The sequence below is a fragment of the Xenopus laevis genome, chromosome 5S, assembly GCF_017654675.1.
Source record: "Xenopus laevis strain J_2021 chromosome 5S, Xenopus_laevis_v10.1, whole genome shotgun sequence".
Lineage (NCBI taxonomy): Eukaryota > Metazoa > Chordata > Amphibia > Anura > Pipidae > Xenopus > Xenopus laevis.
The window spans coordinates 116,537,616-116,556,286 of record NC_054380.1 but is presented as its reverse complement, the minus strand read 5'-3'; the positions used below and the strand labels follow the sequence as shown (position 1 = coordinate 116,556,286).

The window sequence follows — 18,671 nt, the reverse complement described above, 5'->3', positions numbered from 1 at the left end:
TGAATAATCTTGTGGAAATTGGGGAAACTGAAAGTAACGGATAGTAATCTTACTAAAACATCCAATGACTTCCTGACTTGGACACATTTGGCTGTCAGATCTTGGTGATTTGTAAGATGTGGCAATAGCTGAAGAGCTATGAAATTTTGACAGCACTTTATTTTTCTTCTAAAATTATTTTATTTTTACTTGTGTTGGCTAATTCAGCCTTGCCCTACGTCCTTTTGGAAATACCTGTGTAACAATACATATTTGTACTTGGGGCAGGCAAGGGAACTAGAACAAATGACTGGGTACTCTGTCTGCTGTATGGCTGATCAGAGGAAGGTTTTTTTAACCTGGTTTACCTACATGCGGATGAGTAATTGATTGACTTTATAATCCAGGAGCCAATCTACTTTGTCAGTGAAATATGACCCTTTAGTGTCAGATGCATTATTTTACTCACATAATACTTTACATTAATACCACGATCTTTTGGGATCTGGATTAGCACTCCTATTGTTAAGGCTGCCTGGTGCCCATACTGTCACAAAAACGCTACTGGAAATTAATCCCCAAAGCTGTTTATAAATGACACAGATTGAACATGATAGAGAAGGTAGGGATTACTCTTGCCGTGCCTGATACCAGCTCCCTGCTGGCCCTGTAACCCACAGCGATATCAGTAATCTTGTTATTCTTGCGCATTGCTGCCAAACCACAATAATATCTTTTGCTGAGACTTGTAATGAAGCATTCCTGGAAAATTCACAAAACTCCACAGATGATCCATGATGAGTTTGTTCAGAGATTTCGAACTGATGGTCTTCAGGCTGTTCCTAAACCCCAAATACTGTATAATCTAGGTAGATAGGGTCTGGAGTAAAATATATCAACCTCATATAAAATGTTAGTAATACCATATTTCCCATAAAAAATAAATCTGTTGGACCCATAGAGTTTTATTACTTTCCCTTTTCTTCATATAGCCCCTGGTGAGGAATCACCACTGTTTCCACCCCCTTATATTAAAAAATTACCACCAGGTCCACACTAAGCAATGCACAGTGGGATTGTTTCAGTAAATTTGTCTCCAAAATAAGAAAAACAAGCAAGTTTGCACATAAGGTATTAGAAAGTGATTTACTTATTTAATTGGCACCTTTGTCATGATTATAATGGGCCCTGCTGATGGCCTGGGTTGCTCTGCTCCTTGGATTCATAAGACTTGTATGTCTGGATATATCTTGTGTGCCCAGAGATATATTACTAATGCAGCTGATTTAATTTGATTGTAATTTGCATGCAATGAAAATGACATTAAATAACGTTCAGTGGCAGGTACACAACCACATCAAAACTGCTATATTCTGCAGACAGGGGCATTCTGTAACCTTTGTCCAACGGCATGTTTGTCTTAGAACATAATTAAATGTCATATAAATGTGACTGAACATTATTAGTCTTCTAACAGAGTTATTTGTATCTGAGCTTTATCTCGCTGTCTTTATTCAACATAATGGCAAAAATCAAATGTAGTTTAGGCTTTCAGAGAGTTTCAGATTGAACATATTTTTATATTGATTGTTCAGAGGCATGTTCTTTAACATATCAACCCTAGGTTCCAATGAAGCAATAGTAATAGTGTTTATAAAATCCAATTTAAACTGGGCTGAGAAACACAACAGAGAACCTAAAAGAAGATTAACCGTAAGCCAATATATAGATGCACATAACAGATCCTTGCTTGCCAACTGTTATAATCTGAAAGATTTACAGATGAGTCTACTCGGTGACTTGGAGAATGGATTTTTTTCTCAAACCAGGAGCAATTACTTGGAATCCATGAAGTATTTTCCCTATGTAGCATCTGATAACTAATATTAGCATATAGCATCATTTCAATGTACCCTGCATGGTGGGAATACACCTGGGGATCAAAGGTCAAAAATGAGGCTTATAACATGGTTCCCTGACTCTAAAGCTCCCCATAGACGCGACGATTCTTCTTGCCGAACGTCCAATTTTAGGGAAGCCCGACCAATCCTTCGAAATTATCGTGCGGTTAGTGGTATTTGAACGATCGTACATCTTACATTTTTCGTCCGACATTTGTCAGGAAATTGATCGGCCTGGTCAAAAAATCTATGTCGGCCCCCGTGCAATCTATCTATGTTTGCAGGGCCAAGCAGGCAGCTCCCCTTTGTTTTCCTGGCAAATTGGTCTTTTTAGTTGATGGTAAATTCGTACGATCATTCTGGGAAGATCGTGGTCTCACGATCAGGATCTGATCTTTTAAAAATCTCAACATCTATGGCCAGCTTAAGAGGGGTTTTTCTTGCTGCTTTAATGTTTTGTCTCAAAAGGCACCATTTTGTCCTGTAGGGATTAGTCCAGCAATGGGATAACTGTGACTCCCTGGATGAGTACACCGATTAAATCAGGCACAGTAGAACAATGGGTTTGAGTGAAACACACGTGGATTTTTATTTAAACAGCCCTATTTACACCATTTAGAGCTGGACAAAACAAAAAGGTTTAAAAAATAATACAAAACAGCAAAATAAACCCTTGCCGAAAACAACCTTGCGTTGCTCTGGTCTCTACGTTAGCAACAGCAGTCTTTACCACACACAAAAGAAAGGTTTGTATTTCATCCCAAACCCCAAAAGTTTGCTTATCAAAAAAAAATAAGTCATTCACAGATCTCCCCAGCCTGATATCTCAAGTCAGAACTGGTTCCAGGGTGGAGCCCAAACCCTAAGCAGGCTGGGAATTCTTATAGCAACCTGGATCAGCAGATTAGATCCTGCTGAGCTTGTTAACTGGTCTGTGAGCTGACTGCATTACCAGAAAATGAGAGCAAACTGCTCAAACCAGGGACAGACATACACACCATCCTGCACAAATCCACAAACTTTTACTGACCTGCTGTCTATAAGAAGAATTTAAATATGCTCCTCTTTAATTCTCTATAGTCAATAGACTGATAATAGATGTATGTGTACTGTAACATATATAGTATGAGTGCTTGACATTCTTGAGTGGCAGGAGGAAAATTATGTTATCCTAATATATTTAATCACTAACATTACTGGTCTTTTATTATAAGTATGTGTCTGGAGGGAACAAATATTTGTGGAAACTACTTACCTACATTTTTTCAGCCGCTAACCATCACAAAAGCACGGAAAACTCTGGATATACAGTTAGTTAAAGTCAGACTGGACAACATACTAATTTTGTAGAAACTCGCTAACCACTGCACAGGGAAACAGAAACAATACAATAAGGTCTGGAACTCTTGGATAACATACAGAAACATACAAAATCATTAGCTCACCAAGATACTTGTAAGGAAATCTGTTTTACCTGGGATTGGGGGTGCTGTAAATCGGCCGCGGGGACGCCCGCCACGCTGGCCACGGGGACGCCCGCCTCGTGGTTCCACCATCTTGCCTCCTTAGGACGCGCGCGCCCGCGTCTCGTTTCCTTTATTGACGCGGACGCGCGCGCGTCGATCCTGACGCGTGTGTGCGCCGATTTTGGCGCGAAAAACTTGGCGTCCAAACAGGGTATAAATAGGCCACTTCCACTCCCAGCAAACTGCCCGTGATAGAACTTGTTTCTGGTGCTCTGTTCTGAAGCCTTGTGCTATTTTGTCTGTTTGAATCTGATTATCCGTGTTTGACCCAGCCTGTACCTTGACCATCCCGAATTCTGTATCCTGACCAGTGCCTGATATCCGACTACTCTTCTGCTTGTACCCTTCCTGCTTGATACCCGGTTTTGACCCTTGCCTGCCTGACGACCCTTGCTTTCTGCCTGCCACGACCCAGCCTGTCTGACGATCCTTCTGCCTTATCCTTGTCTGTTACCGTGATCCTCGGTCCCAAAGACTCTAGCTACCAGCCGTGCCCCATTGCCTGCCAGAACACTTGCTTGAACCTCTCGTAAGACCAGGTGGCACCCGATTAGGCTGAGGGCTCCTCCCGAAGCTCAAAGGTGGTCACACCACTGGTGAAGCTTAGCTCAGACCCAGGATTCGAGCACTTGTTCTGGTGTTGGGTGCCGGCCGTGACATTATCACGGGCCATGGAGGACGACGATCACACCGAAGTTGCTGCCGCTGCTCCACTTCCATCTTCTTCCGAGCTGTTGCTAACTACTCTGCTGCAACGCATGGAGGAGCAGGAGCAAAAGCAGAACTATTTACTCCAGGGGTTTCATAACCTAACACGCCAGCTGGAACCCTCGCAGCAGCCAGCCAGTTCTGTTCCTACTCCTTCTGTGGGTTCCCTGTCCGATAGGGGTGCTGTATACAGACCTCAGGAACCCAAGATTGCATTTCCTGCCAAGTTTGGTGGGGACAGAACCCAGTTTTTTGTTTTTCAAGAGGCCTGTAAGCTGTACCTCAGCTTTTTCCCCCACTCATTTCCCTCTGACGAGGAAAAGGTCAGGTTCGTAATGACCCTATTAGTGGGTGACCCCCAAGTCTGGGCACTTAGATTGCCAGCCACTGACCCTGCCCGTTTCTCTTTAGATATTTTCTTCCGCTCTATGGCCATTCTTTACGATGACCCGGATCGCGCCTCCTCGGCCGATTCCGCTATTCGCAAACTACGCCAGGGTAAACGGGAGGTGGAGATTTACTGCACAGAGTTTCGTAGGTGGGCGGTGGAGACTGGCTGGAACGATGCAGCTCTAAGGAGCCAGTTTCGCATCGGTCTAGCCAAATCTGTCAAAGACAGCCTGGTCAATTACCCCCTATCTACCAGTCTGGATGACCTAATGTCTCTGGTTATCCAGCTAGATAGGAGACAGAGGGAAAATCGGGAGGAACAGGGTACTTCTTCTTTGTATAAGCATAATTTTAGTGCTAAGTTGTCAAACCCCTCTGTGTCTCAACCTCAGGAGGAGCCTATGCAGCTGGGCATCTTTCACCTTACTCCTGAGGAAAAGGCACGGAGGCGGTCTCTTGGGTTGTGTTTGTATTGTGGGGAGAAGGGTCACTTCCTCAATCAGTGTTCCAAGAGGCCGGGAAACGCCCTAGCCTAAATGGAGAAGGGGAGCTCCATTTGGGTGCAGGCGTTTCCTCTCCCCAATCTGCCTCCAAGGTCCTATTATCTGTTAAATTAACCTGGCCTACGGGCACTGTTAAATTGTCAGCCTTCATTGATTCTGGGGCGGAGGGTAATTTCTTGGACGCAGCATTCGCTGCTAAAAATAAAATTCCTTTGGTTGCCCTCAATCCTCCTTTGAGAATTCTGGCTGTCGATAAAAGACCCTTGGGATCAGGGGTGGTTTCCCAAAAGACCACAAATCTTTCTATGTGTGCTAATCCACGTGGTAGAACCTACCCTCTTTCATTGCCCGAAGCCCAGGCAATGAAAGAGTATATACAAGAAAATCTTGACAGGGGCTTCATTAGGCCCTCTTGTTCCCCTGCGGGGGCAGGGTTCTTTTTTGTGGGTAAGAAAGACGGAGGTTTACGCCCCTGTATTGATTATAGGGGGCTTAATAAAATCACTGTAAAAAACCGCTACCCCTTACCATTAATCTCCGAACTATTTGACCAGGTCAAGGATGCTAAGATCTACTCCAAGCTTGATTTGAGGGGTGCCTATAACCTCATTCGGATCAGGGAGGGGGATGAGTGGAAAACGGCTTTTAATACTAGGGATGGCCACTACGAGTACCTTGTTATGCCGTTTGGTCTATGTAACGCCCCAGCAGTGTTTCAGGAGTTTGTCAATGACATCTTTCGGGACCTGCTGGGGATATACGTAGTGGTCTACCTAGATGACATCCTCATCTTCTCTGCCAATCTGTCTGATCATCGTCTTCATGTTTGTGAGGTATTGCGTAGGCTTAGAGCTAATAACCTGTATGCCAAATTGGAGAAGTGTACTTTTGAGGTTGCTTCCGTACAGTTCTTGGGATTTAATATTTCTTCCAAGGGTCTCGAAATGGATCCAGACAAGGTAAGAGCTGTCCTGGAGTGGACCCAACCTTATTCTTTACGTGCAACCCAAAGGTTCCTAGGTTTTGCCAACTATTATAGGCAATTCATTAAAGATTTTTCACTTATTGTGGCTCCTATCACAAATCTTACTAAGAAAGGTGCTGACCCCAGTATGTGGCCTCCGGAAGCTATCCAAGCTTTCGAGTTCCTCAAAAGGGAGTTTAGTTCTGCCCCAATCCTCCGCCATCCTGATACAACACTACCTTTTATAGTCGAGGTAGATGCTTCTGAGGTGGGAGCAGGGGCAATTCTCTCGCAAAGGCACCCGATAACTAATAAGTTACACCCCTGTGCATTTTTCTCTAGAAAATTTCTTCCTGCAGAGGCAAATTATGACATAGGGAATAGAGAACTGTTAGCTGTCAAGTGGGCCTTTGAAGAATGGCGGCATCTACTAGAAGGGGCTAAACACCAGGTTACGGTCTACACTGACCATAAAAATCTGTTGTATATTGAGTCAGCAAAGCGTCTAAATCCCAGACAGGCAAGGTGGGCTTTATTCTTTTCTAGATTTAACTTTACCTTGACGTTTAGGCCTGGTACAAAGAACGTCAAGGCAGATGCTCTTTCCAGAAGCTTTGACTCAATATATTCTGAAACTGATGACTGTTGTACAATTATTCCGGGTGAAGTCATTGTGGCTACTTTGGAATCTGACCTCTCTTCTTTGTTATCCCCTGTTCAGACAGACGCTCCCTCTAACACTCCTGTTGGGAGATTTTTTGTTCCTGAAGACCTTAGAGAACAGGTTCTAAGAGAGGTTCATGATTCCAAGATGGCAGGACATCCTGGTGTAAGTAAAACTATTTCATTACTTACTCGAAGTGCTTGGTGGCCGACCTGTAAACAAGATGTTAAATCTTTTGTGGATTCTTGTCCTGTCTGCCAACGCTCCAAGACTTCTAGAAATTTGTCCCAAGGGTTACTGATTCCCCTCCCTATTCCTGAAAGACCATGGACCCATCTTTCTATGGATTTTATTGTGGAGTTGCCTGTGTCCCAGGGGAAGACAGTAATTTGGGTGGTGGTGGATAGATTCAGTAAGATGGGTCATTTTATTGCTCTTCCTCACCTCCCATCTGCCAAAACTTTGTCCGAACTTTTTATTCAACATATATTTAAGTTGCATGGTTTTCCCAGTAATATTGTTTCAGACAGAGGTGTTCAATTTATCTCTAAGTTCTGGCGCGCATTTTGCTCGTTAGTGGGGATCGATCTTTCTTTTTCAACCGCCTATCACCCACAAACCAATGGGCAAACCGAAAGAGTGAACCAGTCTTTAGAGCAATTTTTAAGATGTTTTGTGTCCGAAAATCAATCTTCCTGGGCAGAACTGTTACCCTGGGCAGAATTTGCCTACAATAACGCTACCCACTCCTCCACTGGGGAGTCTCCGTTTTTTATTGTTAATGGGTTACACCCAAAAGCCTTTTCCTTCTCTAATTCTGGTTCTTCTGTCCCTTCCGCTAATTCCTCTGTCGAACAATTTTCCATGATTTGGTCCCAGGTACATGATTCTTTGTCTACTGCTACTTCTGCTCAGAAAAGGGCTGCTGATAAAAGACGTAGAGAAGCACCCCAGTATAAAGTGGGAGACTTGGTGTGGCTCTCTACCAAAAACATCAAGTTAAAGGTTCCTTCCCTTAAACTGGGTCCCCGTTTCATTGGTCCTTACCCCATCACTACTGTTATCAACCCTTCGTCTGTTCGCCTTAAGTTGCCTGTTAATTTCAAGATTTCTGATTCTTTTCATGTTTCTTTGCTTAAACCTGCCGCTAATACTCGCCTTACTTCTGTTCCCCCTCCAGTGCAATTTGACGGTCAGCCTGAATTTGAGATCCAGGAGTTCCTTGATTCCCGAATGGTACGTAACAAACTCCAGTACCTCACTAGGTGGAAGGGATTCGGTCCTGAGGAGAACTCCTGGGTCTCAGTTGATGACATCAAGGCTGATCGTCTTAGGAAGCAGTTCCATTTAAAGTTTCCTGGGAAGCCTGGGGGTCCGGTGTCCCCCCCTAGAGAGGGGGGTAATGTAAGGAAATCTGTTTTACCTGGGATTGGGGGTGCTGTAAATCGGCCGCGGGGACGCCCGCCGGGACGCCCGCCTCGTGGTTCCACCATCTTGCCTCCTTAGGACGCGCGCGCCCGCGTCTCGTTTCCTTTATTGACGCGGACGCGCGCGCGTCGATCCTGACGCGTGTGTGCGACGATTTTGGCGCGAAAAACTTGGCGTCCAAACAGGGTATAAATAGGCCACTTCCACTCCCAGCAAACTGCCCGTGATAGAACTTGTTTCTGGTGCTCTGTTCTGAAGCCTTGTGCTATTTTGTCTGTTTGAATCTGATTATCCTTGTTTGACCCAGCCTGTACCTTGACCATCCCGAATTCTGTATCCTGACCAGTGCCTGATATCCGACTACTCTTCTGCTTGTACCCTTCCTGCTTGATACCCGGTTTTGACCCTTGCCTGCCTGACGACCCTTGCTTTCTGCCTGCCACGACCCAGCCTGTCTGACGATCCTTCTGCCTTATCCTTGTCTGTTACCGTGATCCTCGGTCCCAAAGACACTAGCTACCAGCCGTGCCCCATTGCCTGCCAGAACACTTGCTTGAACCTCTCGTAAGACCAGGTGGCACCCGATTAGGCTGAGGGCTCCTCCCGAAGCTCAAAGGTGGTCACACCACTGGTGAAGCTTAGCTCAGACCCAGGATTCGAGCACTTGTTCTGGTGTTGGGTGCCGGCCGTGACAATACTTTATAAGTCTGCATGTAATCTAACTATCTTCACCATAAGATAGATGTACTAAGATCCTACATCCTACAATGTTTATTTTATGTTTATTTTTCCTTTTTCCCTTTCTCTTTCATTAGTTGTGATTATTGGTCATTGTTTCGACATTAATGCATATGTTTTATCATAAAACACAGGAACGTATGGTAAACTCAAAAACGTATTGCCAGTGCAGGCTGGGAAATGTCCACCGACAGCATTTTCCTGTAATGTGCAAAATGAAAAATAAAAACTTAAAACAAAAAAAAAAGCCATCCTGTACCAGTAAAATCAGCGTCAGGGAACAATTACATTCTTCTTTGGTTCAGGTATAAATAATACAAATAATACTGTGTTCCTTCTGCATGACTGTGTTTAACCCCACCTGTTTCATCTTTCTTTCCTTCCAGGACATATATTCCTGTCATTGTGAAGCTGGTTACATTGGCTCTTATTGCGAGGAGTTTGATGCCTGCTACTTGCACCCCTGTCTAAACAATGCCTCTTGCACTGACATCCATCAGAGACATAATGGGAAAAATGCTGCTTGTACTTGCCTGCCTGGTATGTATCTTGCTCCAAAGACAACTAGACACTAGAGAATATGTCAGCCCTTTGTTAAAATTGTATATTTTCAATACAGTATAATAGTCACATCCCCTGTCAGTGCATGTATTAATGCAGGGCATTTACTCTGATACAGGTTACACGGGGGAGCACTGTGAGTCACTTGTAGATCACTGCACTCCTCAACCATGTAGAAATGGAGCCACCTGCACCACCAGCCTGAGCGGATTCAGCTGTCATTGTCCTGAAGGTAGGACTACTCGTGACATCTTTGGAAGAGTAAGACGCTCCCATTCAGAAAAGGGTTGTCTAAGACAGTTCTTGCTTGAACCATGAAAGATAATTCCATAATTCAGTTATTAGGTTAGACCCATAGTATTAATACTGTAAAGGTTACCAGTTGCAGCTGCGCTTACCTATGACTACAACACAGATTTAAAGTGTCAATCCCAGCCCAGCAGCTAAAGCATAGGTCAGTGCTTTTGGGTTTAAGCCCTTGGAGGCAGGATTAAGTATATTCAGGTCCATCCTTATTCATAACAGGGCTATACATAGATACAATTGAGGTTAAAAAATTTTCAAAATGAATCAGTTAATAGTGCTGCTCCAGCAGAATTCTGCACTGAAATCCATTTCTCAAAAGAGTAAACAGATTTTTTTTATATTCAATTTTGAAATCTGACATGGGGCTAGACATTTTGTCAATTTCCCAGCTGCCCTAAGTCATGTGACTTGTGCTCTGATAAACGTCAATCACTCTTTACTGCTGTACAGCAAGTTGGAGTGATATCACCCCCTCCCTTTTTCCCCCAGCAGCCAAACAAAAGAACGATGGGAAGGTAACCAGATAGCAGCTCCCTAACACAAGATAACAGCTGCCTGGTAGATCTAAGAACAGCACTCAATAGTAAAAACCCATGTCTCACTGAGACACATTCAGTTACATTGAGAAGGAAAAACAGCAGCCTGCCAGAAAGCATTTCTCTCCTAAAGTGCAGGCACAAGTCACATGACCAGGGGCAGCTGGGAAATTGACAAAATGTCTAGCCCCATGTCAGATTTCAAAATTGAATATAAAAAAATCTGTTTGCTCTTTTGAGAAATGGATTTCAGTGCAGAAGTCTGCTGGAGTAGCACTATTAACTGATGTGTTTAAAAAAAACAAACATGTTTTCTGATGACAGGATCCCTTTAAGAGCTATCTTGGTATACTATTAGGTGCTTTCAGGACACCAAATAAACAGAACAAAGAGCAAGTAATGGTTGATGGTGTCACTTTGGGTAAGAAAAATCACAAACTGAACTAAACTGGACGGTAACAAAGACTGCAAAAATTGCAAGTTCAGGGTAAAGCTAGGTCATCTGCCTAAAACAATTAACAAGCTTTGGCATCTTGAAAAGTCGGCATAGTGTATGGAGACAGAGGTACCTACCAAGGATGTAATATTATGTGTCTAAGGCTCTGGTGTTGACTTGCTCATGTTACAAAGAGTTGATCTGAAAGTGGAACCCAGATTGTCCCATGCCTGTCAGAACTAATGACTAAGATGACAGAGTAAAGAGGGATGTTTTTTCTTTTGCTGAAAATATATATGTAGTCCCTTTAATCTGTTTACATGGGGTTCTTGAAAAAGATAAGCCTATGCCTGAATACTGTAGATACAAATGCTGAATTAATTAATAGCTGGGATAGGCATGTCCTAAGGACAGAATTCAATTCTGAGCTGTCTGAGTACTGAAGTAAACAAGCAAACTAGATAGAGCACTGTGTTCTTTTCTGCAGGCAACTTCTGTCTCTTTCATGCCAAGTTGCACTGATTGCCCTCCTTTCTTTAACAGGATATCTGGGTTCTTTCTGTGAAGAGAAAATAGATCCGTGTGCCTCCTCTCCATGTCTTAATAATGGTAGTTGCACCTCCACTGGACTCTTATACTCTTGTCGCTGCGGTCCAGGTTATACTGGTCCAACCTGTGCTCAGCTAGTAGATTTCTGTGCCCTCAGCCCATGTGCCCATGGAATTTGCCGCAGCATTGGGACAAGCTATAAATGTCTTTGCATTCCTGGTGAGTAACAACTGCAATGTATTCATGAGTTTCCTAGTTCCATACAGGTTCCATACAAAAGTGGTTGAAAAACTTCTACTACAAAGAAGAGGCTATAATAGGTACTCTGGCCACATACCTGTGAACCACATTCAAATGTCAAAAAAGTTGGAGAGCAACACAAGCGTGCTAATGGTTACTGAGGGTGTCAGTTATGGGCTGTGATTTCCTATTGGTGACCCCTTGTGAACTGGCAGCCTACAGGAGGTTCTGGTTGGCAGTACACCTTGTTTTTGTGCAACCAAAATTTAACTCCAAGCCAGGAATACATAAACAAGCACCTGCTTTGAGGCCATTTGGAGCAACATCCAAAGGGTTTGTGAGCAGCATGTGCAACACTCACTTTGGAAGACCATGAACTACCTTTGAGCACCCCTGCTGTAGGCCATTATAGCTGGGGTATAACTCATGGTGCAGTAATTATGAGGTCTTTGCAGGATAGGAAACCCCCACCAGAATGCAATACTACGATAGGTTCTCACTGTCACAATGAGCAACTTATTTGCCCTACTAGAATGTAGTATCTCTTTTTTTATAATACCTTTAGAAATAAGAGGAGATGATTACATAACACACAGATGTATTAGAAACAAACTACTGCCCATTAGGCTATTTTAACTTGGTAATTATATTGCTTACCGTATGTGCCAACTACTGACTGTGAAACCCTTATTATATCAGTAACAGCAAGAATTATTGTTTATTCATAGCAATTATATCTTTTTCTTTTTACATCCCAAGCAGAGGTTTTACATGTAACAGTAACAGCAGAGAGCAGCCATATGCTTAGAAATAAAACCAAGCATTGGACAGGATTAGTTTTTAAAATTATATAGTACCCCAGCCAGCCATTTATTTTTTTGTTTAATCTTCAAAGTAACAATTAAGAGCTGAATTTCCAGACATAATTAAGATATAACCGTTACCTTAGAACCGCAGGAGCAGAAGACTCTTATGAACAGCAGGATTGATATAAAATATATTCTCCATATTATTACAAATTTAATTGAGAGAGGAAACCAAACATAGGATGCATTTTGGTTTAGGGAGGTTAATAAAATGCTTCTTTTATTTGGATAGAGAGAGAGGAAGCTAGTAATGCAATGAAAAACACATTTAGCAACAATAAAAAAATATTTTAGCAAAACAGTGCTTGACCAAATACACTGGCCCACATCAACACAACAGTCTGTATTTCCTGATACTTGTCTTTTCTTTCAAAAACAGCAGTATTCCTATGAACGAGGTAGGGATTCAATATTTACATCTTTCCAAACTGAGCAGAATTCCATCAGGCAATATTCACCTGTTTTTAGGGATGCACCGATTCCACTATTTTGGATTTGGCCGAACCCCTGAATACCAAACCGAATCCGAATCCTAATTTACGTATGCATATGCAAATTAGGGATGGGAAAAAAATTTTTACTTCCTTGTTTTGTGACAAAAAGTCATGTCAGGCAGAAGGATTCTGAATCCTGCTGAAACAGGCCGAATCCTGGCTGAATCCTGAACCAAATCCTGGATTTGGTGCCTCCCTACCTGTTTTCAACATTAGTCCTATATCCATGGCTTATGTTGGAAATGTGTTTTCCATATTGGTATACTAAAACTAAAGCTATTATTTTTATCTATTGTACTAAAAATTGCAACTGAATACTTTGTATATTTACGCCCTCTGTGGAGGTAAAATAGGAGTCATTTATGATTACCCTGGGCAGAAGTGTAAAAACATTGCACATATATCGAACATATTGCACCCTCCCAGAAGATTTTAAATGACCACTATTATACTGAGGCTTTTTTTTTGCATTTTCATCTTGCCCAAATCCCACATCCATGTTGTGCATGGAAAAAAAAAAATTAAAAATACACTTTTATGGAAGCATATAGAAGGTGCAGTAGGTAGGCAGCTTATGGGCATTTCCCAGAAGCTCCTGAGTACAGTTATAGGCAAATGTTGGTGTAATTTAGTCTTATAAGTCAGCAAATACATCTTATCCTTACTGGCTTTCAAATGTATACATCAGAGCAAATGGCCATTGTGAGCAGCAAGTGAGAACTCATTACACAGAGCTTGTCCCTTCTAATGAGAAAAGAGTTGCTTTCTCTACTGTTGTAAATATGCCAAAAAGCATGCCTTTGCCCCTTGTATGTGTGTGCACAGACAGGAACAGGATCAGCCAAATTTGGTGTGGAAATGTAAAATATGCATTTTCATGCCAAACTTAGGTTAATCCTGTGATGTCAGGACACCAACAAAAAAAGACCCATGTGGCATTAACCTAAATAATTATTGCAGGAGGAAAAGGTAAAAAAACCCCATGATCTATCTTTTAAAATTTGGGATTTATTTTTTCTAAAATTAAAAGAACGGTGAAAAACAAAATGTATTTCACTACTCATTTAACAGTTTAGGCAGTGGTTATATACATCACACTCATTATTCATGTTAGTTACAAAAGTGCTGTAAAGTTTACCCTTTATATAAAAAATGATAGACATTATTAAAAAGATATCTTCATCTGATAGCAAAGTTGTATTATTCTTGCAGCCCCATCTCTCTTATGTGAATTCTAAGTCCATAGAATCACTCAGGTCAGTTTCTGGCCTTAAGCTGTCTATAGAAGCAATCTGCCCCAAGCAGTTTTAGTTTATCTAGAGGAGAGGAATAGGAATGTTGAGACGGGTAGTTTCAATAATATTTGGAGCTTTTGCAGCAATGCCATTGTTGAAGTTTACTAGTAAGTATTTTTTCAAGGTATACGTCATGTTATGCCAGAATGAAAAAAATCTATATTAATCTATAAATGCATATATAACCTATATTAATTCAAAATTAATAATACTGTAATGGCTGAAGTTAAATAAGCATTTCCTACCTACATGGGGCATTTAGACATAGGCCTTAGTACCCCATGTAGGCATGAAATGCGTCAGACAATTAAAGGGTGTTGGAACCTTTTAATAATATAATGGACAACGTTACTGACTATAGTCCAGTTTATGCCAGCTCAGGCCCAGACCTGCACCCCTGATCGGCCGAACCCCTCAAAGAAATAGATGATGTGCCACTATGCACAGCCGGCATTCGTGCATGCGCTTGGCAGCTTGGAGGTCGGCAGGGGGCCCCAGGGGACTGCTAGGAAGGCCCTTGGTGTCGCAGGCCCGGTGGGTCCCCACTGCTACATTCCGACCCTGTGCCAGCTTGTTTATGAAAGAATTGTTTGGTGCTTTTCCTTAAAGGGGAACTATCGCGAAAATGAAAATTTAATATAAGCTTCATCAGACTGAAATAAACTTTCTAAATACAATTAATTAAAAATTCTGTAACATTCCTGAAATAATTATGTTTATCTTCACTATCTGTTTCTCTTCATTCTGTCTTCATGCAGGAGTTGGGTGTCCAATAATCATTGACAGTTAGATCCAATATATCTTATAGGGGGGGCTCCTGTTGCCTAGAAGATGTATTAGAGATCATTCTATTAAAATCACCAGACATCATGTCTCTCTACATGCAGGATTTATGCAAAAGTCAGTTATTTTGTTAGATTTTGTTTGTACTAGAATCGTTTTTTGAGTTATTGGAGCGCTAATCCATCTGCTAGTAAAGGAAGCCCCTCCTATAAGATAAATTGGATCTAATTGTCAATGAATATCTGACACCCAACTGCTGCATGAAGAGAGAATAAAGAGAAACCGATGCTGAGAGAGGGATAGTGAACATAAACTTAATTATTTCAGAAATGATGCAGAATTTTTAAATGATTGTATTTAGAATGTTTCTTATTTCAGTAAGCTGAAGCTTATATTACATTTTCATGTTTGCAATAGTTCCCCTTTAAGCTGATGGTCGGAGATATAGGCATCTGGACGCAACATGTGATGTGGCGAGTCTACTTTCTTGTTCAGAAAACCTAGTTCATCTTTATAAGCCATTTATGCTTTCGGCAAGAATACTTATTACCAATCATTTTGGTAAATTCAATCGGTGCTAAATATGTGTGTTGCAAAGGAGTTAAGAGAAAATGGTGTTAATGAAATGCACTATACTTGCTTTAGTAAAGTCTTTTGTTAAATAGCTGTCACATGAATGCGTGTTGGCTTGTATGAGAAAAAAGGAGAGAATGAAGGGTGCTATTTCAGTTTCGATCTCCACTCCTCACACTTCTACTTTTGCAATGTAGGGGTAGAAGCAGCAAATGTTAAAGCAATTCATCACTAAAAGATACTTCTGTTTTATTCTCTTTGCAAGGGATTCTCTTATCTGGAGTAAACGTATGTCTGCCTTTGCCCTAGGCACACAGCATTGTGATAGCATGCCCCAGTGTCGGAGTGGGATGCCAGGGGCCCACCAGAAAACCTTTAGACCATGGGCCCACTTTCCAACTATTATTCCTCATTTCCTCACTAAACCTCTTTATTCTCATAGTCTTTTATATCTAATTACTATATTCTTCCATGAAGTATTTTTCCTATAAAGAAATAGAGAATGACTATGAAATAGGTGTTATGTTGTGGTAGCCGAGGATGAGTAGAGTATAACAGTGCTTTATTAGCAGGATCATGCAGCCATTACACAACAGTAAGCAACTCTAACACCACAAGCTGTATAGAAAGTATGCACATTATAAGTCTTGAGCACAGTGACATCTACAGGCCATTTGTAAAAACACCACAATAGGCTAAATGGTTAGAAGCAAGAGGACCCACCGACACCTGGGCCCACCGGGAGTTTTCCCGTTATACTGGTAGTCCAGTCTGACACTGGCATGCACATAGGGTCCGTAGGTAGGCAGTAGCTGTGATGCTCTGCACAAAGGGGTGTTTTGGTCCAAATGCTGCCTGAGTTAGATGACTCTGTGCTACCCCCAGTCCCAGCATCTCAAATACCTGAATTTCTCATTGATGAATAGAAATTTGTCTCTTAGGGTAAGGGCACACTTGGCGATTTGGGGAGATTTAGTCGCCTGGTGACTAATTGCCTCGACTTTGCGGCGACTGATCTCCCCGAACACCTTCCCTCAATCTGCGCTGGCTAAAATGAAAAACCGCAGGCGCTAATCACACACGTTTTCCGGAAACGCAGAGATAAATATCTGGTGAGATTTCTGGAGGTGTTGCCCATTGCAACCACTCAGATCTTTGCTTCTGTTTTCTAATTTATAGGTGGCTGTTTAAATTGAATTGCTGATTGGTTGCAACATCTCCAGAAATCTCTCCAGATATTTATGTTAGTGAACATGCATGGGCTAATCTTTATCTTTCAGCTCCATCCCCAGATTTAAATGCAATTTTCTGTTTGCAAGCTGGGGGGATATTTATTAAAAGCTTTTAAAAATATATATACAGGGAACTGCCCCCTGACACTGCTCTCCTAGGCCCTTAGGTGCCTGTACACTATATAATGATGTTACTGTTACCTGGAGTTAACAAATGTATCCATGAATGCTGAATAAAGTTGTTCTGGTTAGAACAAAGAAACAGCTATACATATTACAGCTACTAAACAAATACATCTTATCCGTACTCTATACCTTTGTACAATTATCTACTTTCAACCAGGGCCGGATTTACATATCAGGCACCCCTAAACCCACTGTCATTCGTCGCCCTGCCCCCTCCTTTTTATTCAATCAAATTTTCATCATCAGGACCGGAGCTATGGGAAATGGTGTACAAGAAATTTTAAAAACTAACGTATCTCCTGCGCCTCCCCAGTGTTTCTGAACCAATGTGGGAGTGTTTGGGCAGCATGCCGCCCCCTAAAAACCTGCCACCCTAGGCCTTGGTGGCCTCTCCACAAATCCGGGCCTGCTTTCAACCCCACCATCCTTGACTGTGTTTATGGGAAGATGATGTTGCAGGGCTGTATTTACCCTTTTTTATGCAGAGCCATTACAATCTTTCCAACTATTGCCATCTATTGTGTTTTATCCGCAGAAGGAAGGGCATACCAGGGAACTATGAAAGCAAAGCATTTGAGAAAGGAATATGTGGTGCTTTGTTATTGCTAGATTCATCCTGGCTTTGGAGAAAGACAAGTGGTTTGGAGCTTGTCGGATGTTATTGAGCTGTATCAGCTGGAGAGCTTATTGATTGGGATGTGCTAGGCGGGCGACTCTATCCAAAATCCATGGGGCTCAGCAGTGATGCATTTCTTTTACTCAGCTTTTAGAGGAGAGCATGCTAGTGAATGGCTGAAGATATTTTCTCTCAGACAATAAATGTATTACTCAGCCAGCTCCCTCATTTTTGTATTTTAATAAAAAGCAATTTAGTAGTGTCCATATGAGATCTATGAGATGGCAGCAGTGTGAGAGATTTTGAAAACAATGGTCTTATTAATCAGAACACAGCATGGACAGGAAGAAAATATTTGTTCCATAGTTGTCATAGGAGCCAAAACCAGTCCCAGCGCAAAGCCATGGCCTCCTGCTGCCAACAAAATGTTGAGGTTATTGGTAATATTCACTACCATCCTTGCCTCATGCACACAGAACATACCATGCCATATCCAGTCCTTAAGAAGGATATTAATGAGTTGGAGAGAGTGCAGAGATGTGCGACTAAACTGGTAAAGGGAACAGAACAATTCAACTATAAGAAAAGACTGCCAAGATTGGGGTTGTTTTCTCTCGAGAAAGGGACACTGCTTGTGAGGGGATCATTATAGACAGAGGAAATGAACTTTCATTTGAAGCAGTGTAGGTGGTTCTTCATGATGAGGATGATGTTTTGATGGCAGATCAATGCCTTTAAGAGTGTACTGGATGATTTCTTAAATAAGCACAATATCTAAGGCTATGGTAGTAGGCAATTAGTATAGGTATCATTATATAAAGTTTATATACGTATGTAAATGTATAGATAGGTTTGTTTATGTGTGTGATACATGTGTGCTAGAGGTTGAACTTGATGGACATTTTTCATCCTAAATTAACTATGCAACTTTTTTTTACCATTGCCTGATATACTTTATATATACTTAATATACGTATGGTTCTGGCTTGCGTAGCACATTTATTACTGAGCAGCCTGCCTCTCTTCATGTAGGCTTTTTTTCAGTTTTTTATGGACACTTATCTTAAATACATCATTGGTCTGTGATCCCTTTGGCTAGATGATGAGCTGCAGTAACTGTCTGAAATAAAATGACTCAAAGCCTTCATGCAGAGAGGGAAAGAGAGAAAGCGAGAAGGGACGAGAATTGTAACTTGA

At 41.8% G+C, this 18,671-nt stretch overlaps 1 protein-coding gene across 1 annotated transcript in view; it reads left to right on the top strand.

The window, feature by feature from the left end:
* dner.S (delta/notch like EGF repeat containing S homeolog) overlaps positions 1 to 18,671 on the top strand; it is a 117,970-nt gene that overhangs the window by 84,296 nt on the left and 15,003 nt on the right. The window contains exons 6-8 of the mRNA XM_018265875.2: positions 9,188 to 9,341; positions 9,481 to 9,594; positions 11,184 to 11,408. Of these exons, the coding sequence (XP_018121364.1) occupies positions 9,188 to 9,341; positions 9,481 to 9,594; positions 11,184 to 11,408 (493 nt within the window). The remainder of the gene's footprint in view (positions 1 to 9,187; positions 9,342 to 9,480; positions 9,595 to 11,183; positions 11,409 to 18,671) is intronic.